At 59.1% G+C, this 24916-nt stretch overlaps 13 protein-coding genes across 13 annotated transcripts; 5 read left to right on the top strand and 8 right to left on the bottom strand.

The window, feature by feature from the left end:
• Nucleotides 1-220: 220 nt before the first annotated feature.
• On the top strand, nucleotides 221-1444 carry SPRG_19965 (hypothetical protein; the record flags this gene model as incomplete). Its single annotated transcript, XM_012345107.1, has 1 exon — nucleotides 221-1444. One exon carries the CDS (start codon nucleotides 221-223, stop codon nucleotides 1442-1444), a length of 1224 nt encoding a protein of 407 aa, XP_012200497.1.
• Nucleotides 1445-3940: 2496 nt separating this feature from the next.
• On the bottom strand, nucleotides 3941-5203 carry SPRG_19963 (hypothetical protein; the record flags this gene model as incomplete). The annotated part of the gene is made up of 1 exon (XM_012345106.1): nucleotides 3941-5203. The coding sequence occupies one exon, from the start codon at nucleotides 5201-5203 to the stop codon at nucleotides 3941-3943; it is 1263 nt and encodes a 420-aa protein (XP_012200496.1).
• Nucleotides 5204-5573: 370 nt separating this feature from the next.
• SPRG_19962 (hypothetical protein) lies at nucleotides 5574-6606 on the top strand (the record flags this gene model as incomplete). The annotated part of the gene is made up of 2 exons (XM_012345105.1): nucleotides 5574-6104; nucleotides 6151-6606. The coding sequence occupies 2 exons, from the start codon at nucleotides 5574-5576 to the stop codon at nucleotides 6604-6606; spliced, it is 987 nt and encodes a 328-aa protein (XP_012200495.1).
• Nucleotides 6607-6689: 83 nt separating this feature from the next.
• SPRG_19961 (hypothetical protein) lies at nucleotides 6690-7720 on the bottom strand (the record flags this gene model as incomplete). The annotated part of the gene is made up of 7 exons (XM_012345104.1): nucleotides 6690-6792; nucleotides 6843-6985; nucleotides 7035-7116; nucleotides 7165-7308; nucleotides 7359-7458; nucleotides 7502-7556; nucleotides 7604-7720. 7 exons carry the CDS (start codon nucleotides 7718-7720, stop codon nucleotides 6690-6692), a joined length of 744 nt encoding a protein of 247 aa, XP_012200494.1.
• Nucleotides 7721-7867: 147 nt separating this feature from the next.
• Nucleotides 7868-9402, top strand: SPRG_19960 (hypothetical protein; the record flags this gene model as incomplete). The annotated part of the gene is made up of 7 exons (XM_012345103.1): nucleotides 7868-7968; nucleotides 8006-8069; nucleotides 8122-8661; nucleotides 8714-8838; nucleotides 8898-9004; nucleotides 9050-9198; nucleotides 9250-9402. 7 exons carry the CDS (start codon nucleotides 7868-7870, stop codon nucleotides 9400-9402), a joined length of 1239 nt encoding a protein of 412 aa, XP_012200493.1.
• A 286-nt stretch (nucleotides 9403-9688) lies between these two features.
• On the bottom strand, nucleotides 9689-11218 carry SPRG_19959 (hypothetical protein; the record flags this gene model as incomplete). Its single annotated transcript, XM_012345102.1, has 3 exons — nucleotides 9689-10811; nucleotides 10872-10985; nucleotides 11037-11218. The coding sequence occupies 3 exons, from the start codon at nucleotides 11216-11218 to the stop codon at nucleotides 9689-9691; spliced, it is 1419 nt and encodes a 472-aa protein (XP_012200492.1).
• A 320-nt stretch (nucleotides 11219-11538) lies between these two features.
• On the bottom strand, nucleotides 11539-12707 carry SPRG_05698 (hypothetical protein; the record flags this gene model as incomplete). The annotated part of the gene is made up of 5 exons (XM_012344987.1): nucleotides 11539-12078; nucleotides 12121-12249; nucleotides 12293-12391; nucleotides 12442-12623; nucleotides 12677-12707. The coding sequence occupies 5 exons, from the start codon at nucleotides 12705-12707 to the stop codon at nucleotides 11575-11577; spliced, it is 945 nt and encodes a 314-aa protein (XP_012200377.1). The 3' UTR covers nucleotides 11539-11574.
• Nucleotides 12708-13905: 1198 nt separating this feature from the next.
• On the bottom strand, nucleotides 13906-15173 carry SPRG_05697 (hypothetical protein). Its single transcript, XM_012344986.1, has 5 exons — nucleotides 15067-15173; nucleotides 14836-15017; nucleotides 14685-14783; nucleotides 14499-14627; nucleotides 13906-14451 (listed from the first exon to the last, which is right to left on the bottom strand). Exons 1-5 carry the CDS (start codon nucleotides 15101-15103, stop codon nucleotides 13948-13950), a joined length of 951 nt encoding a protein of 316 aa, XP_012200376.1. The 5' UTR covers nucleotides 15104-15173; the 3' UTR covers nucleotides 13906-13947.
• Nucleotides 15174-15664: 491 nt separating this feature from the next.
• On the top strand, nucleotides 15665-16863 carry SPRG_05696 (phosphoribosylaminoimidazole-succinocarboxamide synthase). Its single transcript, XM_012344985.1, has 3 exons — nucleotides 15665-16215; nucleotides 16262-16497; nucleotides 16544-16863. The coding sequence occupies exons 1-3, from the start codon at nucleotides 15712-15714 to the stop codon at nucleotides 16800-16802; spliced, it is 999 nt and encodes a 332-aa protein (XP_012200375.1). The 5' UTR covers nucleotides 15665-15711; the 3' UTR covers nucleotides 16803-16863.
• Nucleotides 16849-18314, bottom strand: SPRG_19958 (hypothetical protein; the record flags this gene model as incomplete). The annotated part of the gene is made up of 7 exons (XM_012345101.1): nucleotides 16849-17220; nucleotides 17275-17349; nucleotides 17393-17455; nucleotides 17502-17839; nucleotides 17881-17953; nucleotides 18001-18149; nucleotides 18194-18314. The coding sequence occupies 7 exons, from the start codon at nucleotides 18312-18314 to the stop codon at nucleotides 16849-16851; spliced, it is 1191 nt and encodes a 396-aa protein (XP_012200491.1).
• Nucleotides 18315-18495: 181 nt separating this feature from the next.
• Nucleotides 18496-19482, bottom strand: SPRG_19957 (hypothetical protein; the record flags this gene model as incomplete). Its single annotated transcript, XM_012345100.1, has 1 exon — nucleotides 18496-19482. The coding sequence occupies one exon, from the start codon at nucleotides 19480-19482 to the stop codon at nucleotides 18496-18498; it is 987 nt and encodes a 328-aa protein (XP_012200490.1).
• Nucleotides 19483-20120: 638 nt separating this feature from the next.
• On the top strand, nucleotides 20121-21901 carry SPRG_19956 (hypothetical protein; the record flags this gene model as incomplete). Its single annotated transcript, XM_012345099.1, has 4 exons — nucleotides 20121-20147; nucleotides 20201-20719; nucleotides 20768-20851; nucleotides 20936-21901. The coding sequence occupies 4 exons, from the start codon at nucleotides 20121-20123 to the stop codon at nucleotides 21899-21901; spliced, it is 1596 nt and encodes a 531-aa protein (XP_012200489.1).
• A 2201-nt stretch (nucleotides 21902-24102) lies between these two features.
• SPRG_19955 (hypothetical protein) lies at nucleotides 24103-24520 on the bottom strand (the record flags this gene model as incomplete). Its single annotated transcript, XM_012345098.1, has 3 exons — nucleotides 24103-24227; nucleotides 24274-24389; nucleotides 24438-24520. 3 exons carry the CDS (start codon nucleotides 24518-24520, stop codon nucleotides 24103-24105), a joined length of 324 nt encoding a protein of 107 aa, XP_012200488.1.
• Between the last annotated feature and the right edge of the window lie 396 nt (nucleotides 24521-24916).

Here is a 24916-nt window from a genome sequence, read left to right as displayed (position 1 = left end):
GTCGCGGTATCGCAGCCCAGGTTGCGACTGCGTTTCCGCTGTCCAGGTGCAGATGCGTGGACCTGTGGATCTGGCATGCGTCGTCGTTCTTGGCCTTCTCCCCGTCGTCATCACAGCTACCACTTCCGAGGTCTCGCGCCAGGTTGCACTTCAAAGAAGATCCGATTCTATTCCTGCGACGCTGATTCGCTGCTTTTCGGCCAATCACAGACGAGGTGGCATGCCGGACCTTCGCAAGAAGCCGCGCCCGACGGTCGACGCGTCGCTCTGCCGGGCGGTGCTGCTCAACCCCGAGCTGCGTCTGCTCGTGCATGCCTACCAAGATGGCATCTTTGAGGATCTCGCACCGCTTGCTGCAGAAGCCATCGGCATACGCCAACGCGCTTGTACGTCGCAAGCCAACGCGGCGCGGCAGCTCATCCTGCCCGAACGGTACTTTGCCGCGTACCGGACGCGCACGCTGAGCTCCGACGACCTTTGCTTGGAGCCTGCGCGCCTCGATGCGCTCGCGCTGCATTTAGCGCTCTTTGAAGGCAACATACGCGTCGTGCAGCGATGGTTGCGCTGCCACCCGACGCATCTCACGCCGCGGGCCGTCGACTGCGCGACACGGTATGCTCACATGGAGCTCGTCGAGTGGCTGCTTGCGCGGACGAAAGGCACGTCGGCGGCGGTCGACTACGCGGCTATGATCGGCCACATGGGGCTGCTCACGATCCTCCTGGCCTCCGCACCGGGCTCGTATCGGGCCATGGATGCTGCCGCGACACATGGCCATCTCGAGGTGCTCTGGCACCTGCACACGCACACGTCGCTCAGCCCAAGCCTTCGAGCGATCGACGGCGCCGCCGCAAACGGCCACTTGCATACGGTTCGCTTCCTTGACGAGCATCGGACGGTCGGCTGCTCCATGGACGCCATGGATGCTGCCGCCGGGAACGGCCACCTGAACGTTGTGCGCTATCTGCACACGTACCGAGACGAAGGGTGCTCGGTCCTTGCAATGGACTCGGCGGCCGCGAACGGGCACTTGGAGATTGTGCAGTGGCTCCACGCGCACCGCCACGAAGGCTGCTCGGTCCGCGCCATGAACAGCGCTGCCACACATGGGCACTTGGAGGTCGTGCAGTGGCTGCATGCGCACCGAAGCGAGGGCTGCTCGACGCTTGCGATGGACGGCGCGGCGGCCAACGGCCACTTGGACGTCGTCCAGTGGCTCCACGCGCACCGCGTCGAGGGCGGTACCGAGGCCGGCGTTGCCGAGACGCGGGACGCGGGCTTTCCCGACATTGCCGACTTTATGCGATCGCATTGCGATCTCCGCATCGGGCGCACACCGGTGACCGACGACGACGACTCGGATGCGTCGGGCGACGACGATGTGCTGAAAATGCTCTACGACGACGACGACGACCTTAACTACCGGCGCTGGTCATCATTGTAAGTTCGTATTCCATCCATATAATCTCAGCGAAATCCACATCCAAAACACGACGACCGTCTTTTGCAGGTCGTCCCATTGCACCACGTAGTACTTGGGAGTTGAAAGTGATGTTTATGACCTTGGTAGCAGTACTGAACGCCTTCCCAAGTGTCGTGGCACCTCTGGCGACGGGATCGACCGCCTTAGATCGACTTTTTTGGAGGCCTTGAGTAATTTTTATCACGAACACGAGGCATCAAGTTGCACGCAACGCCCCGTTGAAGCATCTCGGTACGCGTCGCCGATGCGTATTGCCTTACAAAGCCATGCATCGAAGGCTATGGAGACAAGTTGAATGCAAATCACATCGTAGTATTCAAACAGTTAATAGCTACTACTATGCTTAGTGCCCAAGGCGGTGCAGCTGAGCCTCCAGGTCCCGGACTTCTTTCATGAGCTCTTGGGTGCGTCGGTAGAGTGCGCTTGTCGAGAGCTCTTCGATGGTGGTTTCCAGCTCACGGTTCGTTGTCGCGTTGGCTTCTTGGGCGGCTTCGGCCGTGATCGCCCGCGTCTCGAGCGCCTTCTTGTCGGTTTTGGCTTGTGTCTCCTGTGTCTGCAGCGCCGCTTCCAAAGCGGCTGCGCGCAATGCGAGGCTCGTCGTCTCCTCCTGGAGCGTTGTCTTGGTCTCTGCGAGCGCCGACTTGTCCGACGAGAGCGCGTTGACATCGGCCGAGAGATTGCTGATGGTCGCCATGAGCTTCAATATCTTGTTCTCGAGGCGCAGCTCGTTCGATGCGGCGCGGGCTGCGGCGTCGTCGGCTTGCGCTTTGAGCGCCTCGTTAGCCTTGCGTTCTGTCTCGAGCTCTGCGGCTGCGACCAGGTCTGGCGGTGCCGGTGGTTCACCGAGACCCACCTCAATGTCGCTGTCAAAGTCCGTGTCTTCCATCAGCGACCCAGGGAAGATGGTCCACTGACTCACTTCGTCGACGTCGCCGCAAGCAGGGCAGACCACACGGCGGCCGCGCACTGCGTCTTCGTCCTTGGCTCGGAACTCCGCGCCCTTGACGGCGAGGGTGGCACTGGCATCGGCCAGCGCCGTCTTGTGGTCGGCCGAGAGGCGGCGCGCGACGTTCGCTGACGTCTCATGCGCTGTCACAAGTTCAGATTGCAGAGCAGTGACTTCTTGCTCGTGCTGCGCGGCACCGGCCGAAGCCGCTTCTTGTGCCTTCTTGAGACTCGCCTCGAGCTCCTTGACGTCGTTGGCGTGCTGTGACTGAGCAGCAACAAGCGTCGACACACAGGTCGCAGCAGAATGCTCCGACGCTTCGAGTGATGCCTCAAGATGCTCAGCGGCATTCTGCTAGGCGCGAAGTTGATCTGCGAGAGTTTCGAGATCACCGTCGTGCTGGGCACGGGCAAGGACAAGCTCCGAGGCGCTAGTCTTGGCCGTATCCTGCGACGCGTCGAGGCTGGCTTTGAGGTTGACGACCTGCGCTTGGAGAGTAGCAACCTCCGAGCGCAGCTCACCGAGGATCGCCTCGGAGATGGCCGTCGATGTCGCGCCAGTTGGCTTGACATTCGTGATGGCACTGGACGGAGCAGGCGCAACGCTCGCCACCGGTTCGCGACGCTGCGCGGCGGTGATGGAGTTGCGGCTGCTCGCCGTCAGTGGGCGCACTGCCGTCGTGGCGGGCGTTTGCGTCGACCGAATCGTCGATCGCGCAGTCACCGGGACAGTTGTCGTCGCACGCTGGCGGACAATCGTCGGGGTCGTGCTGCGCCCGAACGCGGTGGCACGCTAAGCTTGGTTCGTGGCCGCCGTCGGGCTTGGCTTACGCATGAGGGCCTCTTGGGCCGCCAACTTGGCATCGGCGAGCTTTGCAGCGCGCTTCTGGTGGTAAAGCGGGTCGTAGAGGGACATGCGATTTCGTTTTCTGAGGCAACGAGAGATCACTCGCGCCGCCGAGGGCTGTAAAGGCGTTCAAGCCATCGCCGCGCTGCGTGTACTCGGTGTTTGTATCGCACGCTTAAGAAGCGTGACCTGCGACGCTGCGTCCTGTCAATAGCCCATGAGGCGGCGCGCTTTTGTACTCTCGGCGGCTGCATCGCTCTCGTCGTGCTGGCTGCTGCTCGTCGCTTCGCCGGTTCCAAACGTCAATGGCATCTGAAAAGATTCGGAAGGCGTTAATTGCCCGCGTAAAAAAGGATTTGCATACCAGAATAGATGGCGCCATGTTAATCGCCCTGACGTGGCGCCCTGTTATCGCGCAAGGATCGTCGCCACAGCATTTGTGGCTGGCTGTTCCAATTCAGTCTCTCTGCGAAGAGTACAGTATGTACTAATGTTCGTGTAGCTACTAGATACAAGAAACATGTTACTCGTAGGCCAACGTGCGCCGCCTCCAGAGAGAGGACGACGACGTCGCATTCTGAACGACGTTGAAGAGGCTCCTTCGCGCATTACAGGTCGCTGGGGTTTTCCATTTACAAAATTGTCGTATAGTATGTATCGTTTGCTTAGCGCTCCTCGAGGTTGATAACGTCGATCGCGTCCAGGAAGGACGCTTCTTGCTTGGAGCCGCGCACCATGATGTTGATGACGGGAATGCCGGGCACGACGTACTGGTGGTGGCTCAGGAGACGGTACAACTTGCAGAACGGCGAGACGCGCAGCCAGACCTTGTGCTTGTAGCCGTGCTTTTCGTCCGCGTCGAGGCGCGCCGACTCGATCGCATCCGACTCTTTCGCGCCATTGAGCGCGACGTGCCAAGCGTCCGGCGTCGCAAAGGGCACAACCACGTCGGCCGCCACGTACACTTGGAGCTGCGAGGCCACGTAATCCTGGCGCTTGTCCCAGAAGCAGAACGGGCCTTCCTCCGGAAACATGTTGGCGAGGTGCTCGATGAACATGTCTTGCTCGCCAAACGACTGGATAAAGTCCGACTGACCGTACTCGTCGTAGAGGAAGAGGACGGGCCAGCACATGACGCCCTCTTCGTCCAAGTCGGCCTTGCCTTCAAAGTCCTTGACGCGGGCGTCGTCGAGGATACCGCGACCGACGCGCACGTTTCGGAGCGTGCAGAGCTTGCGGTACTTTTCGACCATCGCATGCGCCTTCTTGGCCTTGAACGCGTCGAGCTCGGCCTGCTGCCGCTGCTCCTCGAGCATCTTCTCGCCGTCGCGTTGGAGTACGAGGAGCTCCTTGTTGGTCGCGTCGATGGCCAAGCCCACCTTGCAGTAGCGCAGCGTATCGGCCGGCTTCTTGAGCATCGCCGACGCCTTGGCGCCGCGGTAGATGGACTTGAGGTGCTTACTGTCGTGCTGGAGCGCGCGCGCCGCGTCCGAGCGGCAGCTGCCATAGTTCTTGAGCGCGAGGTGCGCGGCCGCGCGGTTGGAGAGGATTGTCGTCATGAGCGCCGGCATGCGAATGGGCTCGTCGAGGTCCATGGCCGCGAGCTCGTCCGCCGGCGTCGGGGCTGCGAGCGCCTTGAGGCCGTACGCCAGTGCGTCGCTGTACTCTTTGATGGCATACTCGTAGTAGAGATGGTTCTTGGACTTCTTGGCGTCGGCAAACATCTTGTTGCCCTTGTTCTTGAACTTGAGCGCGAGCGTCTCGGCCGTCTCGCCTTCCTCGACGAGCGCCATCATGGCGTCGACCATGACGTCGCCCTCGAGGATGTGGTCCTCGAAGAGTGACATCTCGGGGATCTGGTCGAGGTACGCCTGCCGCTCCTCCGGGCTCCAGACCTTGCTCTCATCGATCTCGAGCTCGACGCTCATCTTGTCCAATCAACTCTGCCGATGCGAGTCCATGTTGATACTTATATGGGATGTTTGACGCAATGACAACGTATTTCTGTCCTTTTTCAAGCCTACACTGACGTAATTAAAATCGTTGTCCTGTTTATTACGAGATATAAGCTGTTTATGGTAATGTCGGCACAAAAACGGTCTATTTATTTGTGTCGCGTTTAGAACACACATACGTCGCAGAGCTCAATATCGCACCATTTAAAATAATATCATGCTGTTTGTATGCACTACATTTCAAGTCGACACATGGCGTATCGGCGTAGATTTGGATTGGGATCAGGACGATGACCTTGGAGCCGCTGGCTTCGTTCGGGTGCGATGCATGAGCCGAGGCAGGATGACGATGACGATGCATGCTAGGGCCATCGCCGACGTCCAGTACGCCGACGTGGATGACGCTTGGAACTACACGAAGACGTCGAAGCGGTACTACCGTGATGCCCGGCGCCACCTCGAGGCCGCGGTCGACGCATGGCTGCTCGAGGCCACAACCCGCCCGCTGCGCTTCGTCGTCAACCTCGGCGACCTCCTCGACGGCAAGAACGCTGCCCTCGGTCAGTCGGAATCGTCGCTCGCGCTGCTCCGCGGGTCCTTGGAGCGCTTCCAGGACCGCGTCGGCCCCGTCCACCACTGCATCGGGAACCACGAGCTGTACAACTTTACGCGCGACGAGTACCTGCGCCTCCTCGTGCATCGGACGTCGTCGCGCGCGCTGCCGTCGTCGCTGCCGCCGCCCGCGACCACGGTCGCCTACTACTCGTTCACGATCCCCGAGGCGCCATCGTATGTCTTTGCGATTTTGGATCCGTACGACACGTCCGTGCTCGGCAGCCGCCCGGGCTCGGCCGAGCACAGCGCGTGCAAAGAGGTTCTCGTCTCCTTCTCATCCGACTCATGCCATAAATGGATGCTAGTTTCTGCGTCAGCGCAACCCGAACGAGGACCTCAACTCGTCCGACCACCTCGACGGCCCGGCGAGGCGCTTTGTCGAGTACAACGGCGGTATCGGCGCGTCGCAGCTCCAGTGGCTCGACGCGCTGCTCGAAGCGGCCGACGCCAAGAGACAGCAGGTTGTGCTCTTCTCCCACGTGCCGCTGCACCCGGACTCGTGCCACATGGCGTGCCTCCTCTGGAACTACGATGAGATCCTTCGGCTGCTGCAGGCCCACGCGAGCGTCAAGGCCGTCCTCAGCGGGCACTGCCACGAGAACGGGTACACGCAAGACGACGCGTCTGGCGTGCACTATGTCGTCTTCCAAGCCGCACTCGAAGCCCGCGAAAATGCATTTGCGACAGTCGACCTCTTCCCGTCGATGCTGCGGATCCGTGGCGTCGGCCAGCTCCCGTCGCGCGACTTGATGTTTTCGTAGCCAACGCCTCGTCACGCGGGGAAGAAATACGAGGTCGAGATCATCATGTGTACAATGAGGATGGATGGATGATGGATGATGCATTACCGGCGAACCTTTTGCTTCTTCATGTTGCGCATCTCGCCCGCGAGGATCGCCGTGTGATGGGACACCTCCTTGCCTTCCACGGGCCGCTCAATAAAGTACCTACAGACGACGCATGAGCACCGCAACATGCGATCGCGAAGAAGGTATACGGGTCGAGGTCGATCGCGAGCCGGCGGATCTTCTGCGCGACCTCTTCGATCTTGTCGTCGGTCGTGAGCGCCGAGACCTCGACGAGCAGCGCGTCGACTTGCATGTTTTCCAGCGGAAAATCATCCTGCTCGTCCTTCTCGAGCTACAAGCACAAGCATCATAGACGACGCAGCAAGATGGAACCTGCGTACGGGCTTCATGCGCGTCGCTTCGACCATGATGCCATTGGGAAAGTTCCAGCGCGTGCCCGACCGCATGTACCGAAAGCTATGGCTATAGATATGCACCTGAGAAGGCTGGTCGAGTGGCAGACGAGGCTACCGGAACCCGAGCGTCGACAAGAAGGTGCGCACGTTGTCGCTGGCCGACACGGCGACTTGGCTACGGTACGCGACGCTCTGGGCGGCGCGGCCCGTCTGGTCGGTCGGCTTCTTGCGCTCCCACTTGCCAATGTAGCGCAGCTCCCTACGCATGTTGCATGAGCCAATTCATTGTCGTCGTGCTCGAGAAAGCACCATTTCTGGCTGCCCTTGGACGTGGCTTCGACGGCCGCGCCCGTGTACGTGCACGAGCCGTAAATCACATGGCGCGCGCGGACCTCGTAGTTGGGCACGCCTAGCCTCGGAGTCATGCGCCATCTCCATGCTATCGGCCGCACCTTGCGGGCTCTGCGCGTCAAAGTTGTAGACATATTCCTTGAACGAGAATTGCTCCTACATGGCCATGCAGTCGGCGTCGCCGCCTAGCATGCATGCCATACCTTCTCCGTGTCGTCGCCGCAGAGGCCGCGGATGCGCTCCTCGAAGGCCGTGTAGTCCTTGTACGGAACCTCGCCCTGGAGGTTGACCTCAAACGACTTGTTGCTCACCGCGCTCATGCTGCTGTCGTGCTGGGCTGGCAATGGCCTGTGGTATTTTATTGCGCAAAACAATGCAACATACAAAGACGAGGATAGACGACCAGATTGACATTTAAATACCACGTTTGTCCGGTTGCCAATACAAACCAACGTGTGGCAAATAGTATGAGCGTCGTCCGGGAGGAGTCGATCGCGGTCATCGCGCAGAGCCTCGGGCTGGACCGCCTCCGCGAGGGCTGCGCGGCCGAGCTCGCGCCCGAAGTCGAGTTCCGCCTCCGCGAGATCATCCAGGACGCGGTCAAGTTCCAGACCCATGCGCGCCGCGAGACGCTCACGACGCGGGACATCAACCGCGCGCAACATGGAGGTATACGTCGCCGGCGCAGCAGCAGCAGCAGACGATCGTGATGCATGCGTAGATCTTGTATGGCTATGGCGGCGGCGACGGCGTGAGCTACCGCCGCATTAGCCCGGGCCTCTTTGTACCCGAGGACCCCGAGGTGGCGGTGGCCGACATCCTCAACGCGCCCTTTCCGCTGTGCCCGCTCGTGCCCAGCGTCAACATGCACTGGCTGGCAGTCGAAGGCGTCCAGCCGCAGATCCCCGAGAACGACGTGCTCGACACGAACGCCCACGCACGGTCCGCGACGTCGATTTCGGACCCGGCCTTCACGGGCGACGTTGTGCGCAAGCCGCTCGTCAAGCACGTCTTGACGGACGAGATGCAACTCTACTACACCAAGGTCACGGACGCGGTGAAGAGCGATGACTTTGCGCGCCAGCAGGCCGCGTACACGAGCTTGTCGCATGACCCGGGTCTCCACCAGCTCATGCCGTACTTTTCGCGCTTCATTTACGAAGAAGTCAAGCACAGCAACCACGATCTCGCGCTGCTCTCGTCCGTGCTGCGCATGGCACGCGCCCTTCTGCACAACGTCGGTCTCCGCATCGAGCTCTACGTACACGCGCCTCCTCGTCCCATGTCACGGCTCATAGTATTTCCTTTTCTAGCTCCAGCAGATGATTCCGGCCATCTTGACGTGCATCCTCAACAAGGACCTGTGTGCCAACCCGGCCGAAGATCACTGGGCCGTCCGCAACTATGGCGCGCGCCTCATGGCAGAGATTTGCTCCCGGTGCGTCGCAGATTGCTCGACAAAAGCGAGTGGTCTTAGCCGATTCTTATGCCAACTAGGTTTGGAAACACGTACAACAGCATCCAAGCCCGCGTCTCCAAGACCTTCCACGGCGCCTTTATGGACGCGTCCCGCCCGTTCCCGACGCACTATGGCGCAATTGTCGGTGCGTCGTTGGCGTTTTTTTGGTGGTGCTAACGGAAATTTGCAGGGCTCATGTACCTCGGGCCGCTGGTCATGGAGCGGCTGCTCTTCCCGCACCTTGCCGCGTATCTGGCCGTGCTCACGCCGTGCTTTGCGCCGTCGAATTCCAACCAAGTGCAGCGCCTCGAAGCGCAGAACTGCCATGGCATCCTTGTGGTACCCTGTGTGCTGGCCTTCCAAGCATCCTTTTGATCGATTTGCATGTAGCATGCCGCCGGGCAGTATTTATCCATGCAAACCAACACGGCGACGTCCAGCGATTTCAAGCAGACGCTCGACACGCTTCAAGACACGTTCGGCGAGGCGCTCGTGCCCTACATGCGCACGCCGGCGATGGGCTACGCCGACATGGTGCTTTAGTGGCCGTCAACTTGAACCAAAACTACTCTACTACCACTTCTGCTGCATGCTTGCATCTGATGGCACCGCCTTCAGCGACGGGAAGCAGGCAACTTGCAGGTGGGACACACGCCTCGTACGGTGGCTGAACCTGTCTTCAAGGAATAAGCAATCTTTCTTCCTTGCTGGCACCCAAGTTTCACAAGGGTGGGTTTGCCATGACGTGGCAATTTCTAGAGTGTGCCACTCAGAACCAAACACGTAGCATAAGTTTTCTTCCCGTTACGTCCTTATTCCATTCTCGTCGCTACGCGTCGTGCAGGCGCGCTGGCGTGCCCCGAACGCAGTTGTCTTCGGTGTCGGGCTCGTTCGAGCAGTAGCCACACGGCGCCGCGGCGCCTTCGGGCACGTCGTACACATCCCACTGCCAATCGTGCAACACGGGCATTGTCTCGTACGCTTCGTTGCGGTGCTGCCGCCAGCGCCGCCCGAGCCGACCGTCGCTGAGCTGCAGCAAGATGTCGTCGGTACCGAGTGCGATCGGCGGTACTGGGTGCACAGCGTGGCCTCCGTGGTGTATCCACTTGGCGATCGAATCGCTTTCGAGTGCATTGCACTGCCAGAGCGAAAAGTCACTCGCGACCACGAGCAGCATACTCGGGTCGTTGCCGCCGAGACCGCCGAGAAGCTGGCCCGTCGGCGGGTGGCCGTGCACGCGCCAGGTGGACGTCGTCTTGTTGAACTCGACGAGACCCAATGTCGGGCTGAGCCCAAACACGCTCGTCGCCGTGTTTACAACGCCCAAACTCGCTTCGATTTGGAACCGAATCGCTGCGCTGTGGTCGATAAACTGTCGCTCGCCATGCTCGAGTGCGAATTCGAGGAGGCGGCCAAGCGCCGTGAGCACGTAGAGCGTCTTCGACGCGCCGACAACCGTCACAATCGCGTCCGCCGGGTCGTCCACGTCGAGGGCTTCGCGGTGCCATAGCGGCAACGACGCCGACGCCACGTCCCAGGAAAACACCTGCCCGTCCGCCGCCGCAATGTAAAAGCGACCGTCCGCGGAGAGCACGCCGGTCGTCGCGACGGTAGCGCCGGGCGGTGTGATGTCGACCCAGCGCAGCTGCCGGTTGTCGCTCACGTCCCGCTGCAGTAGCCGCCCGGTCGCGTCGGCGACGAGAATGCTCTGAAACCTTTTGTGCGCGATGCGGGTGACGGCCACCATGGGCGCCATGTGCGGCGTTGCGCTCAAAGTGTAAGCCACGTCGCCCGTCGAGGCTCGTCGCTTGACGTACACCGACTCGGTCGCGCCCACGTGCCGCATGTACACCCACACGACGCCGTTGAAGTAGCGTTCAAACAAAAGGCCGTTGCGCCCAAGGACAAAGATCGAGTGCGCACTCAGCATCGCGACGCTCGCGCGGTACCCGCTATACGCAGAGAGTACGCTGTTGTGTATCGGTCTATGGAGATGGGAGAGGGTGACGTACGCATGCACGGGACGCTGCGTCGCAACGCGGGCGCTCTCGATGGAGCGCTCCTTGAAGAGCTGGTGCACCCAGATCGCGTCCACCGACACGTGCTGGCGCTGCATCTCAGTGACGCTACGCATGCCATGAGTACGATCGAGCGTGCAGATGGACCATGAACCGTACGTGGAGAGTGCTGCCGTGGGCACAGTGAGGTGGGTGGCGACGTGGGCGATCCACGCGTTTTCATCGGCAAACATGGACAGTTCGCGGATGCGGCCATCCCGCACGGCGTAGCGGCGACCTGCGTCGGTCCCAAGAAGCAACAGTAGCACGAGCATGGCCGTGACGCGCTGGTTGCGGAGCATGCTGCGACGACGACACTTCAACTATAAGATCGTGCAGCTTCGACGATCTTTATCCGGAGGACCGGATGCGATGGGCTTCGAAAATCGGCTTCAACGACGTCATCTTGGATGCGGGTCTCGGGGACTCGAAGGGATAGGTCTCTTTAGCAACACGTATTGCAGAAAGCGATGGCATGGTCTTGGTGCCATGACGCTGGACTGCGCCACTCCTTTGGTAGACGTCAGCACCGTCGATGGCTCATGGCCAACGGCAGCGCAGTTGTAGCGTTGGACGTTGAACCCCCAAATTGGCGGTGTTGCCAGAAAGTCCGACGCATGCACGACAATAGAAAATGTATTTATGCTAAAACTACTAACTAAAAGTTTAGTCCCATGGCCGTGAGCAGCTTCTTGGAAAATTCCATGCCAAGGAAGCAGGCGGCGTTGGCTGGAAATGCGCGGGCCATGGCCGGGCCCATGCCCTTAAAGAGCGCGGCATGGCCCTCGGTCGTGACCAAGTGCTTGTACGCATCGACAATGCCCGACCCTGTGTAGAACCCGTCGGGGGCCGTCTGGATGCGCGATTTGATAACATCGGGCGGGATCGCGATGATCCAGTTGATGACGCCGCCCATGCAGCCGGCAAAGAAGATGCGGAGCGCACTGAGGTCGTCCGTGCTCGTGCCCGTCGGCGTCAGGAGCCGCTTGAAGCCTTCGTAGCCGCCAAAGTAGCCGACCGAGCCCGGGATGTCCCGCAAAAGCGTCGCTTCCCAGCCCCGCATGAGACTCGAGAGCCCGCCCGTGCGGTAGATCTGCGACGCGCAGTCGACCATGCCCTTGTACTGCGGCGGTTCGCCTCTCGCGACGGCTTGCGCTTGGATCTATCATTTGTTGTAGCGCCCTCTGCTGGCAACGATGCGTACCTGGAGCAAGCACTTGATGCGCTCGCCGGGCGACATGACGACAGTGGTTGGGATCGCCGAGAAGCCACCGGCAAAGATGATTTGGCTCATCGAAAGCTTCTCGTCGTCCGCCATCCCCGCGGCCTTGCGCTAGTACGCATGTCAACCTCCATCGTGGTCGTGGATTCTGTACCGCAATGAGCGCACCGAGGTCGTAGCCCCAAAAGTACGTGGCAAAGATCGGCGTGATCGTGGCCAACGGCGCGACCAGACCACGGTAGAGCCCACGCGGCTACATAGCGTGTATGAGTGTGCTGCAAGACGAATGGCGTAAAAAGATACCCCGTCCTTGGCCACAATCTTGCGCGCACAATCGACCGCGCTCGCGTACATGGGCGCCTCGCCGGCTTTGGGCGCAGGCATCGTCTGCATGTTGACTTTGATCAAGTCGAGCGGGTGGCCGGCGGCGACGAGGCACATGCCGCCAAAGCCGCCCGAGAGGAACGACTTGAGCGGCGTGCTGCCTAATACCAGAGAGTGAGTCGTGCCAAACTCGCGCTAGTACACGACGCTGTACCTTGGGCTTCTGCCTTCGTGTCGTTGGCCATGACTCGGAGGTCGCGGGGAAATGAAGGAATGCTCCTTGGCAGCCGGGTTGTCGACCGCGTCGGGCTCGGCACCGGTACATTGAAGTTGCATTTTGGCGCTGCATTTGAACCAATCGAAAACTGGTATTGACAGTGCGACGCTGGGATTGGCTTACGTAACAGCGTTTATCAGGCGCGTGAACCAATGAAATGGCGACTTTGGCAGATGATTGGCATTTGTGCGAGCGTACGCGGCTTGCGCCATGCCCGAGGAGCCGCGCCAACATGGCGCGTTACGAATGGACGTGGAGAGCGCAGAAGGCATGCGATCGCGTGGGCTCGAACCGCGTCTTTCGTGTGGACGGCGGTCGTACACGGTGCCCATGGAATCCTTTCACCTGTGCACCGCAGCCCTACCGCTCTCATGCGTGAGGCGAGAACGACTTGACGAGATAATGGTTCGCGCGTAGCTGGTTGACTTTGCTCTGTAAGGACAGTTTCTACTAATCCCAGCGCGGGAGGGTTAAGCGTTGATCTTGATAAAGATGAGTCATGCCACCACTTTTCGAGCCCCGGTATAGCTCGCAGAATGTAAATTAGCCTTGCTAGAGTCTCCAACGCATGCATCACGCGCGATGCAGGTCGCGCTCGGGTGTGGTTGTACGTCGTGCGGACTGGCATCGACGACCTTGGTGTGCTCCAGATGCGGGGAGTTAGATGGTCACGTTGGCGACGGCGGGAACGGGCGGCGAGCCCAGGGAGTCTTCAAATCCAACCTCGTCGTCCTTGCTCCAAGCTACGGAGCGTCGCATTTGTGGCCCAGAGCGTTGGTGTCGGAGGTCTGCACCCAATTTCCAGGCGAACTCGCTCCTTTGGCTCCGAAGAGCTCGCCTTTCCAGCATTTCGCCGCTCGGCCAATAATCTCGCTCGACAGCAAAGCATCGCGCTTGCAGCGTCGGCTCTCTAAATGAATCGAGCTACATGCTGTGCAATCCAGTCGAGCTCGTCTAGAATAGTTTGGTTGACGTGGATCCAGGTTGTATTCTCTCAAAATTGATATTTCGATGAAAGTCGATGGTCGGACGCTGATTGGTCATTTCGCACAAAGATCGCCACGCGCGGAGGATCCACGGAAGCTCACAGAGCTCGCACAGAGGTCGCCAAAGCTATGCATAAATGGTCGCATGCGTTTGCTACATGGACGCGAGCTCAAATTCAATCAGTCGCAAAATACAGTGCATTCAAATGGACAAAAGTGGTTTTAAAAGTTGACACCGAGGACCGTCAAGAGCTTCTTGGAAAATTCCATGCCGAGGAAGCACGCCGCGTTGGCAGGGAAGGCGCGCGCCATCGCGGGGCCGACGCCCTTGAAGAGCGCGCCGTGGCCCTCGGTTTGCACCAAGTGCTTGTACGCATCCATGATACCCGCGCCACGGTACGTGCCTTCGGGCGCCGTCTGGATGCGCGACTTGATGACATCCGGCGGGATCGCAACGACCCAGTTGATGACGCCGGCAAGACCACCGGCGACAAACGTACGGAACGCGTTGAGGTCCTCGGGGCTCTGGCCCTCGGGCGTGAGGAGGCGCTTGACGCCTTCGTAGCCTCCAAAGTACCCGATCGAGCCCGGCACGTCGCGCAGCAACGTCGCCTCCCAGCCACGGTACAAGCTGCCAATGCCGCCCGTGCGGTAGAGCTGCTTGGCGCAGTCCGACATACCGCTGTACTTGGGCGCCTCACCGCGCGCAACTGCTTGCGATTGAATCTACGGCTCGTGTCAATACGGTCAACCGCCCGCAAGATGCAACGCACCTGGAGCAAGCACTTGATGCGCTCACCGGGCGACATGACAATCGTCGTCGGGATCGCCGAGAAGCCGCCGGCAAACATAATCTGGTTCATCGAGAGCTTGTCCGAGTCACTCATGTTGGCCGCCTTGCGCTACACAAAGATGATGGCACGTGAGCGACGGCCGTCATCACGCAAAGGCGCTCGTACAGCAAGGAGGGCACCCATGTCGTAGCCCCAAAAGCAGATCGCAAAAATGGGCGTCACGCCCACGAGCGGCGCCGTCATGCCACGGTAGAGACCCTTGGGCTACCAAGCCAACATGCCATGAGCCACCGTCGTCTGAAGCATGGCCACGCACCCCGTCTTTGGCGACGATCTTGCGCGCGCAGTCCATAGCGCTCGAGTAGAGCGGCGCCTCGCCCGCCTTGGGCGTCGGCATCGTCTGCATGTTGACCTTGATCAAGTCGAGCGGGTGGCCGGCGGCGACGAGACACATGCCGCCAAAGCCACCCGAGAGGAACGACTTGAACGGCGCGCTGCCTAGGATAGAATATATACAGGGCCTGCCCGCAGCGCATCGAGCTGATACCTTGGGCGGCGACTTCTTGCTTCTTCTCGTCGGACATGGTGAGGGTCTTGTTGACTAAACGGGGCAAATCGGCGACTGGGCTGCCCAAGATATTTTTTGTGGGCGGTCCTCCGCTGTCAACGTAAACCCGTCGAAGCCCCCACGAACGTCGTAGTTCAAGTTCTTACTTCGAACTTCGTGTCACCGCAGCGTCCCATTGGTCCGTCTACCGACTAAGATCTGATGGCGGATCGACTAAGCTGGCACGTGATTTGCTCGACATTGCCAAGGTAGCACGATGATGCGTACCCACTTGACGACGAGGACGCTGCAAGCACAGTCCTCGTATGGAAGGATTCTCTCTTCTCCAATGCAGACTGCAGGAAGTAGAGGCAGCAAAAACAGCGTCATGCAAGCGGCGAGAAGTCGTGCGCACACACGTGCTCATCTGGTGCGTGTCCAGTTTAGTCGAAATACGAGATCGACTAAAGCGACAAAGACTGGCTAATATCATCAGCAGAGGCAGAGATGGACCAATCGCAGCATCGCAAAAAATGTGTTTTATCCAATCCGAGATGCGTATGGATGTTTCGTGATCCAGCGGGCACATCTTTTGGATCTTGGTCTTTGGCGGCGACCAGTTTTCCATTTCCATCCGCCACCAGCATGAGCAGCATCGTCGCCGAAGCCGAAGCCCGCACGCAGGGCTACAAGGAGCAGATCGCGCGCAGCAGCGCAATTGCCGCCACCGACCTCCAGCTGCCGGCGCCGGCAACCAAGATCGTCGGCAAGGTCCGCGACATCTACGTGCTGCCCGAGCGCAAGCAGGTCGTGCTCGTCTCGACGGACCGCCAGAGCGCGTTTGATCGCCAGCTCGCGTCCGTGCCGTGCAAGGGCCAAGTGCTCACGCTCACGAGCGCGTGGTGGTTCAAGGCCACGGAGCACATCGTGCCCAACCACGTGATCGCGACGCCGCACCCGTGCGTCGTCGTCTGCAAGCAAGCGACGGTCTTCTCGGTCGAATTTGTCGTGCGCGGCTACATCACTGGCTCGACGTCGACGTCGATGTGGACCAACTATGCCAAGGGCTGCCGCGACTTTTGCGGCCACAAGCTCGCGGACGGCTACGTCCAGCACCAAAAGCTGCCCGAGAACCTCGTCACGCCGACGGTACTCTCGACCTCGCTTCGTCGTTCTCATATCTATTTTTTTATAGACCAAGGACGACGTGCACGACGAGCTCATTTCCGGCAACGAGGTGGTGTCGTCGGGGCGCATGACGCAGGCGCAGTGGGATTACTGCCACCAGAAGGCGCTCGAGCTCTTTGCGTTCGGCCAAGCGACCGCAGCGAAGCGTGGCCTCATCTTGGTCGACACCAAGTACGAGTTTGGTGTCCAGGAAGACGGCACGATCCTTCTGATTGACGAGATTCACACGCCCGACTCGAGCCGGTACGCCAAAAACTATCAACGTTTCGAGTGCAGAACGCTCATGTAGCTACTGGCTCGCGGCGTCGTACGAAGCGCGCATGGCGGCCAAGCAAAGCCCCGACAACATTGACAAGGAGTTTCTGCGCCTCTGGTTCAAGGACAACTGCGACCCGTACAACGACGCGGTGCTGCCGGCCGCGCCGACGGAGCTCGTCCAGGAACTCGCACGTCGCTACATCCTCCTCTTTGAGCTCATCACCGGCAACACGTTCAGCTTTGAGTCGCCCGACCTCCAAACGGCCATGACGGCGTTCTACCATCAGTAATAAGCCGATCCAATTCTACTTACATAGGCTTATAAATACACTATGTCTACTCGTTTGTCGCCCTTGGCGGGCTATCGATGGTAGCGACCTTGGCCCACGAAAGGCTCGCCACCGGACCCGTCCCGCTCTTCCGAACGTCGACAGGCTCGCTCGCCAGCACGGTCGAGTCGATGTTGACGGCCGAACTTATGGGCAAAACGCGGCTCGATTTGGTTGCTATCGGCTGCAGCATCGGCGGTGCGTTCGCTGCCGTCCACGAGTATGGGTGACCAATGCGCTTCTGCGTGCGCTTGATAAAGATGATCATGATCACCGCGGCGCGCCATTTCTGGGTCGGCGGGAGCGTGCTCGTTTCGCGCTTGGAGAGGATAAGGACACCGCCAAGCGTAATGACAACGCCCACGAAGAACATAATCAGCTACCAATGCGTCGTGGAACAGCCCTCCGCACCATCCAATACGTAGCAATGCACCTGGAGGACGCTCATGGTCGCAAACTCGTTAAAGTAGACGGCGCCGCCGACGATCGATACGGCGATGAAAAAGCACTGAGGTCGATAAGAAACGGAGCTACACACATGGAGTGGCTACCTGGAAGACAGGGACGACAAAGATGGTGTCGGATGTCTTGAGGCCTTGGGCGAGCCAGTGGATCTACTCCAATGCAGTATGCTTCTTGTCGAGATGGATGGCGTCGTACTTGGAGCACGATACAGATGAGCATCATAAGTGCGATTGCATACGTCGCCACGGACGTGAATTGATTGTCGCCGGCCAACGTCGACTTGAAGAGCTCGGCCGACGCCTTGGCGAAGAGAACCGACTGCGCGCCGCAGACGCCCGACAGCGCGGGGCAGATGACCGAGTGCGTCTTGGCGTACGCGCGGTGCATCGACGACCCGGCACCGTGCTGGATCGCGACCGCGCGGATCTTGCGAATGTACAGGTACAGCGCGAGCGACGTGCAGGCGACCACAATGACATACACGATAAAGTTGGTTTGGTTGAAGAGCACGAGCAGCTCGTCGATCGTGTAGCCTACGCTTATGAGACCTCGGTTCGAAAGCGACGTGGGATACAGTCGTTGGTCTTGCTCGCGAAGGCAGCGACCACCATGATCCCGAGCACGATGAGGCCCGTGCCAACGCCGTCCTAGACGCCACATTGAAAAAGGGTCGGAAATCGCAGCATTATTGTACGCGCTTGGAAAAAGGCTCTTTGAGAAAATAGTGGGCGAAAAACACATTGGCGACGATGGTAAAGCCACCGACGGGGATCGCGAGGCTCTGCGGGATGAAGCCAAGGGCCGCGAAATCGCCGATGCTGCCGAAGACGACAAGGAAGAGGCCTAAACACGCGTTCGTTCCAGCGCAGCACGGAGTTCGGACGCACCAAAGGCCCATTTTGGCTGCAAGAAGTACCCGCGCTTGACCGGGCGCTTGGCTTCGCACAGAAACGAGTACTTTTGCAGGTTGACGCCCATGTCGGTGCAAATGGACGCGGCGATGGCCATGAGCACGCCGAGGTACCAGAGAGCGAACTCTTCGTCGCCACCCGCGTCCCATTGCTCGCTGCTTTGGCGCAGACCATGTCGACGTTAATGGTATGTCGATCGGGTTTCCGTTTCGAAGCATATATATATGAAGAGAGATTGAGCTATATTTATATACTAATAAATGTCCCGTCTATGTAGCTCACTCGAGCACATCGAGGTTCTCGAGGACGAGGGACGCGAAGGCAGCTTCTTCGGATGCAAACTCCTTCTCATCGCCCTCGAGCGACGCGATGACCGCGAGACGCGCTTGGATCTTGGCAATGAGCTGGAGCGCCGGCGCCTTGCACGCAGCCTTGAACGCCGGGCCGAGCGACGCAAACTCAGAGAGCGCTTGCAGCGACGACTCGTTGAGGTCCACGTCGTCGCCGCCGACAAGCGACGCGCACACGCGGAGGTAGACGCCGTTGGTCAACAGCACTTGGGCGTTCTCGATCGATGCGTTGACGAGGTACCGGAGGAGGAAGAGCGACCGGCGCTGGAGGCGAATGTCGCCCGTGTCGAGGCAGCGCGTGAGCACACCGAGGCCATCGCATTGCGATACAAACCAACGCTCGGACGTCTTGTCGAGGCTGCGCACCATGCACGAGATGCCAAGAAGCGCTTTCGAGCGGCAGTCGGCGTCCGTGTCCTCGGTCACCATCTTGCAGAGCGCTTCGATGATCGACGCGTCAAGGCCGGCCTTCTGCACGGGCGGGTTGTTCTGCGCGCAGGTCGCAAAGACTTCAGCGGCGAGCGCGCGCGTCGTCGGGCGCGGGTTCTGGAAAAGCGAGAGGAGGCTCGGGAGACCGCCAATCTTGATGAACGTCTGCGCATTGTCAATCTGGTCGATGCGCGTGAGCATCTCATCGAGGAGCGCTTCCTTGTAGTCCGCAATCTCTTCGGGCGTAAACGGGTTTTCCGGCGGCTCCTCAATGAGCTTGGGCAGCACTTGGCGCGGATCCTCGTCCGCCCAGATGCGGATGATCTGGTGCATGCGCTCGATCTCGTCAATGACGCACTCCTTCATGACGCGCTCGAGCCACTCGCGGTCGTGCGGGTCCATGGCCTTGAACTCGGACGCATGCGTGCCATCTTGCTGCTGCATCGACCAGCGCAGGAGGCCCATCCACTTGTTCGGGTCGGCCATGCTGCTCCTTGCTGCGGGAAATCAGAACTGCGCCCAGCCATTATTTGGCAAGCGAGTGGCCATTTGACATATCGTGTTTCACAGGTTTGTTACATGACTGTAATTAGTGTGAATTAGTGTCCAGGAGGGTAACATCGTGTGGTGGAGGCCTGGCCTTGTACTCGTAGTGGCAACGATGTACACCATCGCTGTCAATATAGGCAGGCGAGTAGACGAGCCTAAAGCGACGTCGTTGTAGGCTTAAGGCAGCATACCTCGGAGACTCTATTGTACGCTATTTCGGAATGATAGCGTCGACACGAGGGATTTCCCCGAGATAGCATACACTATTTCATGTATAGTAAAGCGCAATGCATACTTCGAGAAATTCCAGAAGCAGCGATTTGACGCGAAGTCGGGGGAATCATATCACTACGCGCACCACCACGAACGAGTCGATGGGATGTCTGTACATAGCGTATCCTGTAAAAAAGAGGGTTTGTAAACATGGTGGGCCTCGAAAACGCACGCTTCAAGACCCTTTCCACGCCTTGCTGCAGCCGATGGACGCATTTTCAATATCACACTATTTCCAAGGATACACTATTAAAACATTATGACACTATTCGCACATCAAAAGATCGCCAACCCGTCCAACGATGGACGGGGCGCCATGGAACCGAACGGTGAGTTCTTACCTCAACCTCGTTATCTCTGGGTACGATCATGTACCTTCTAGGCAGTGCTCTGCTTGCTGCTGCTGCTACATGTAGGCCGCACGTTTGGCGACCCCACGATTCAGTTTCTCTGGCCCCCGCCAGGCCTCATCCTCCGCTCCACCACCGACGTCATCGTCCAGTACATTGTCAAAAACGCAGTGGTCAATGGGTCGCTTCAATTCTCTGGCGACAAGATCAACGGGATTCTACCTGCGGTCTCCAACACCATGCGCTTCGTCGGCGCCGACCTCGGCTCGTACTGGGCGTCGGCGCAGCTTCTCGATGCCGACGGCCAGCCGATCGGAGACGCGTCGACTTTGCACTATGAGCGAGTTCTTTCCAACGCGGAGGCTGCCGTTCAGCGAACGACGCTGCCAAGGCCGCGACGCGTGCTATTGGCGTTGCCGTCTGTCGTGCGACCTCGCCAGCGCAAGCTGTGCTTTGTGACCGCTGGCATCAACATGGACGGCCAAGTGCGGCTGTGGCTTGGCCTCATTGCGGCGCTCCAGCAGCACCCAACGACATCCTACAGCTTTCATGTAGCTCTTTTCTTCTCGCACAATCGACCCCTTGATAGCACAACGTAGATGTTTCGGGTTCAAGCGCCGTCGGCGCTGCGGCTCGACCCGTTTCTCGCACTTGGCATTCCCATCACAAACGTCCATCTGGAGGTATACTTACTCGATGCTTTCTCGGACGAGACGCACAATGGAACGAGTATCAATCAATGAATCTATCAATCTATCGATATCTAGGTCGACTACAAGGACGTTATCACGTACAGTTTGACCAACGACAAGACGATGGCGCAGCTCGCGATGTACGCCAAGGGGCTCGGACGACACCCGCCGTACGTCGCCCGGCTCTTTGCGCAGTATACGGCTGCGCTTGCGCCGTGCCGCGGTGCGATTCTGCTGTATGCCAACTCGCGCGACCACGGCGACCCCGCGCTCGCACTTGTCGCGCGCCATGTACAAGTGCAGGCCGTCGTGCTCGAGCTTTCGGGCCTGCGTCCGATGCCCCACGCTGTGGACGCGGTCATTGGCCCGTCGGAGTTTGCAGTTTACCATGAGTCCGTCGAGCGGGCGATTGCGGCGACACATCAACACGTCATCGCACCCGGTGTCAACACGACGCTCTTCCTTCCCGCCGCCAAGGCCAACACCAACGACTGCCTTGTCGTTGGCTACCTCGGTCGCATTGCGCCGGAAAAGTCCCTCGGACTCCTCGCGCGCGCCGCCGAGCTCCTCGCAGCCAAGCACGATCTCTGTCTCGTCTTTCGCTGGGTCGGCGAAGGCCCCGATGCTGCTCACTATCAACACTATCCCATTGAGCTAATTGGTGGCATCTACAACGAGACCGCGCTCGTCCTCGAGCTCCAGTCCTGGGATGTGGCAGTCCACCCGGGCCTCCAAGAGACGTTTGGGATCGCCAACATTGAAGTCATGGCGGTCGGTCTACCGCTGGTCTGCTTTGGTGTGGCCGGCACGACCGAGTACGTTCGACATGGCGAGAATGCGTGGGTCGTCAACGAGATTGATCCGGCCGCGCTCGCCGCGGGGATCGAAGTCGTGGCCAGAGACAGCGATTTGCGGCAACGGCTGGGAGCTGGTGCGCGTGCGACGGTCGAGAAGCGGTTTACGTGGTCGGCGACTGTCGCTGCGTACGACGAGGTGTTGGGCCGCCTCATGAGCTGGCCAAGCACCAGCGCTGCTGCATAAACTATAACAGTATGTGGTTGCGAGGATTCGGGTAGCTGTCTTTACGGCTTGGTTTGCTGAAATACGCACGAAGGAACCAAAGTACGACAATCACCATGCTGGTCGACAAAATCGCTTCAAAGTGGGTACTCCTAATTTCTAAAATGATTCTTCAAAGCCGCGAGGGAGCGTCGGTAAAGAGCACGCTCCATTGGTATGTCACAGGCTGCATTGCGTATGTACAAGGTAATTCTGGTACCGGTAGATCGCCTAACGGTTTAAACCGCTTTCACTTCCATGGACCACGGATCAAAGGCGCCTCGTACGACTCTGCGAGCGTGTACGAAGCAATTGGTGGCGAAGACCATGGGTTCGCCTACGCCGCGCGACCACAACGCTCATTGCCATCGACGTCACCGACGTACATGATGACACCAAGATCCTTATGCTTCTGAGGAATCCTCCTAAGCAAATAGGCACCAAATAGATGACGAAACATATGTTTTTTTCCTAGAGCGCATATACAGGTTAAAGTATACCATTGGCTACTTTTGAAGACCGGTGGATATTTTTCGTCGTGTGTCCAACGTCCAAGGGTGGGACACCAAGACCCGTGTCGTGTCGAGCGCGCAGCCTTGGTCGGTGTCCAACGCCCCAGCCGCGTCCACGTGCAATGTCAAACAGTGCGGAGCTCCAAGGCTTGGATTTCCATTTTCGCTTGGGCCATGGACTACACGCTCCAGGTCGAGAGGCCAACGCTTCCTTGCATTGTGCTCGACGCACTCTTTGTGCAGCCCGCGCCCGCCACCCTCAGCTTTGCCCGCAATGTACCGAACCGATCGCTGCTCTACGCCAAGAAGACGCTCTCGGACGCTGCGTCAGGCGCGGTCCTAGCAACGCTGAGTCGCGGCAGCAGTGTCTATTCCTGCTCGCCCGAGACGTTTACCGTCACGAGTCCGTTTCTGCTAACGCCGGCAACCATTGTCAATACAACGGGATGGCTCGCAACAACCATTTCGCTGCGCTGGCACCTCGATGACGTTGGTACCAAGCTCGTGATCCAAGGCAAATTTTACTCCTCGAAGGCCACCGTGACGCTCGTCATATCGGACGGCGAGACTCTGGTCGTTGCAACGACCGACGCCAACCAAGTCGTGACGGTCGTACCTGACGTTGATACGGCGGCGGTGCTTTTGCTTTGCCGCACGTGGTCGCACTCGCAGACCGACTTGAAGGTGCTACTGCTGACGCTGCTTCTTCCGCTTTGCATGAGTCTCGTCGCGTGCGTGCTTGGCGACTCGTCCTTGTGGATTGCCACGTCGGTCGTGTGGCTGCTCTACCTGATCTTTTCCGTCGCATGGACGCGCCACTTTCGAGGCTAAGTTCGTGTATAATGTGTGATAACGCTAATAAATCGTATTCAGTAAATGAAATGACGCATAGATGCTGATCGCAAACCACCGATGACGACCAAGTCAACGCAGACGGTCGTCATACAGGTATTTCACTGCACGTCGCCTCCGAACGGGCAACGCCAAGCGTCCGAAGGGTCAATTTATTGACCCTTGGCAACCCGTTGATGACACGATGCGCTTGGCGGTAGACGGCGACTTGGATGTCGATGGCGGCCGCGTTAGGCACCAAGGTGTCACAAAATACCGGTATACTTTGTGACCGTATCCGCCAAACTGCCAACGCCAGACGAAGGGAGGCCGTACTGGTTGTAATCTTGGCGCTTTGATCCATTTGCCTCGACATCTTGTTGCAATCGAGCAGATCTTGTCGGCGATGAAGCGAACGCCAGTGGCGACGGTCAGGTGAGGCCCCGCCGTGTGCTCTCTGTAAATCCGTCGCGCGTACAGCACACTCTGCTCAACATCGTCGAGTCCGTGATGGCCACAAGCAGCTCTGACTGCGCCTCATCCCATGCCTCCTCCAGCACCCTACGACAACGTACTCGTGCATCACAGATCTTATCGGCCAGCGTGTTAACCGGCCGACAACGTCGTGGGCTCGCAAGTCATGTCTCGCCGTGACCGTCGCAGCACTGACGGCGAGAAGCCGTGCGCAGGCGACGATCAACCGATGTGCGAGCCCGGCCACCGTATGTGCGTACATCGAGGCCACCGGCTAAAAGTCGCGAGACGTTTAAAACGACAAGGTCGAGGATGTCTAGGAATGAGGTATACTAGCTGGTGGAATAAAAGGACAGAGCGGGCGGCTTAGTCCATGGACTTGCCCTGAGCTTCGAGCTCCGACTCGATCTGCGAGCAGAAGTAATCGACGTCGTTGAAGATATCCTTGATGCTGCGGCCCGGCACGACCATCTTCTCCTTCTTGTCGTTGACTACACGCCGTTTTAGCAATTGCAAGTCACCAAAGTAGCCACGTACTGAAGAGGAGTTCGATCGTCGGCTCCGACTTGGTGTGCAGCGTCGACGTGTAGATGAGCTCGCACTTGGGGTTGAGCGCCTTGGTCTTGCTCGCGCTCAGCTGGCGGTGAAACTCGCTACAGAGGCGCAGGTTGAGCGACATGTCAAGCGCGAACCTTACGCACCAGGCGCCCGACGCGCGGGTGTCGAAGGACGAGAACGACACTTCGGCCTTCTTCAGGAAGCGGATGATGTTGCGCGCAGCCATCGTCGTCTCGTCGGTGAGCAAATGAGTTGACCTCTTTGCACTTCCAACCAAAATGACCCGGCCCAAGCGATGCCATTGGCTGAAATGTGAGATATGCTCATCATTTCTACCAATCCAAATCGATGTCATCCGGAAGGGGTGGCGTATCCGGTCAGCACGAAACCCCTTGATACAATAGTAGCAGCGCTTGGCGGCAGGAACCACCTGCAGCCTGACAGCCTGCGGCGCAAAGGACTTGTTGCTCATGTCTTTTGGCATCATGGGACTCCGGAGGCACGAAGGATGGATCCACGGGAATTCCTTTGCGTGGGTCGTTCCGCTGGCGGGACCGAACAGTGATTTCATTGGTGCAAATGCAGGTATTCGATGCAAAGGACCAATCAGAGTGCGGCTGCG

This window comes from Saprolegnia parasitica, assembly GCF_000151545.1.
Source record: "Saprolegnia parasitica CBS 223.65 unplaced genomic scaffold supercont2.21, whole genome shotgun sequence".
NCBI lineage: Eukaryota > Oomycota > Saprolegniomycetes > Saprolegniales > Saprolegniaceae > Saprolegnia > Saprolegnia parasitica.
Note: the sequence above shows the minus strand (reverse complement) of the source record. Positions and strands in the feature narration are given on the sequence as shown.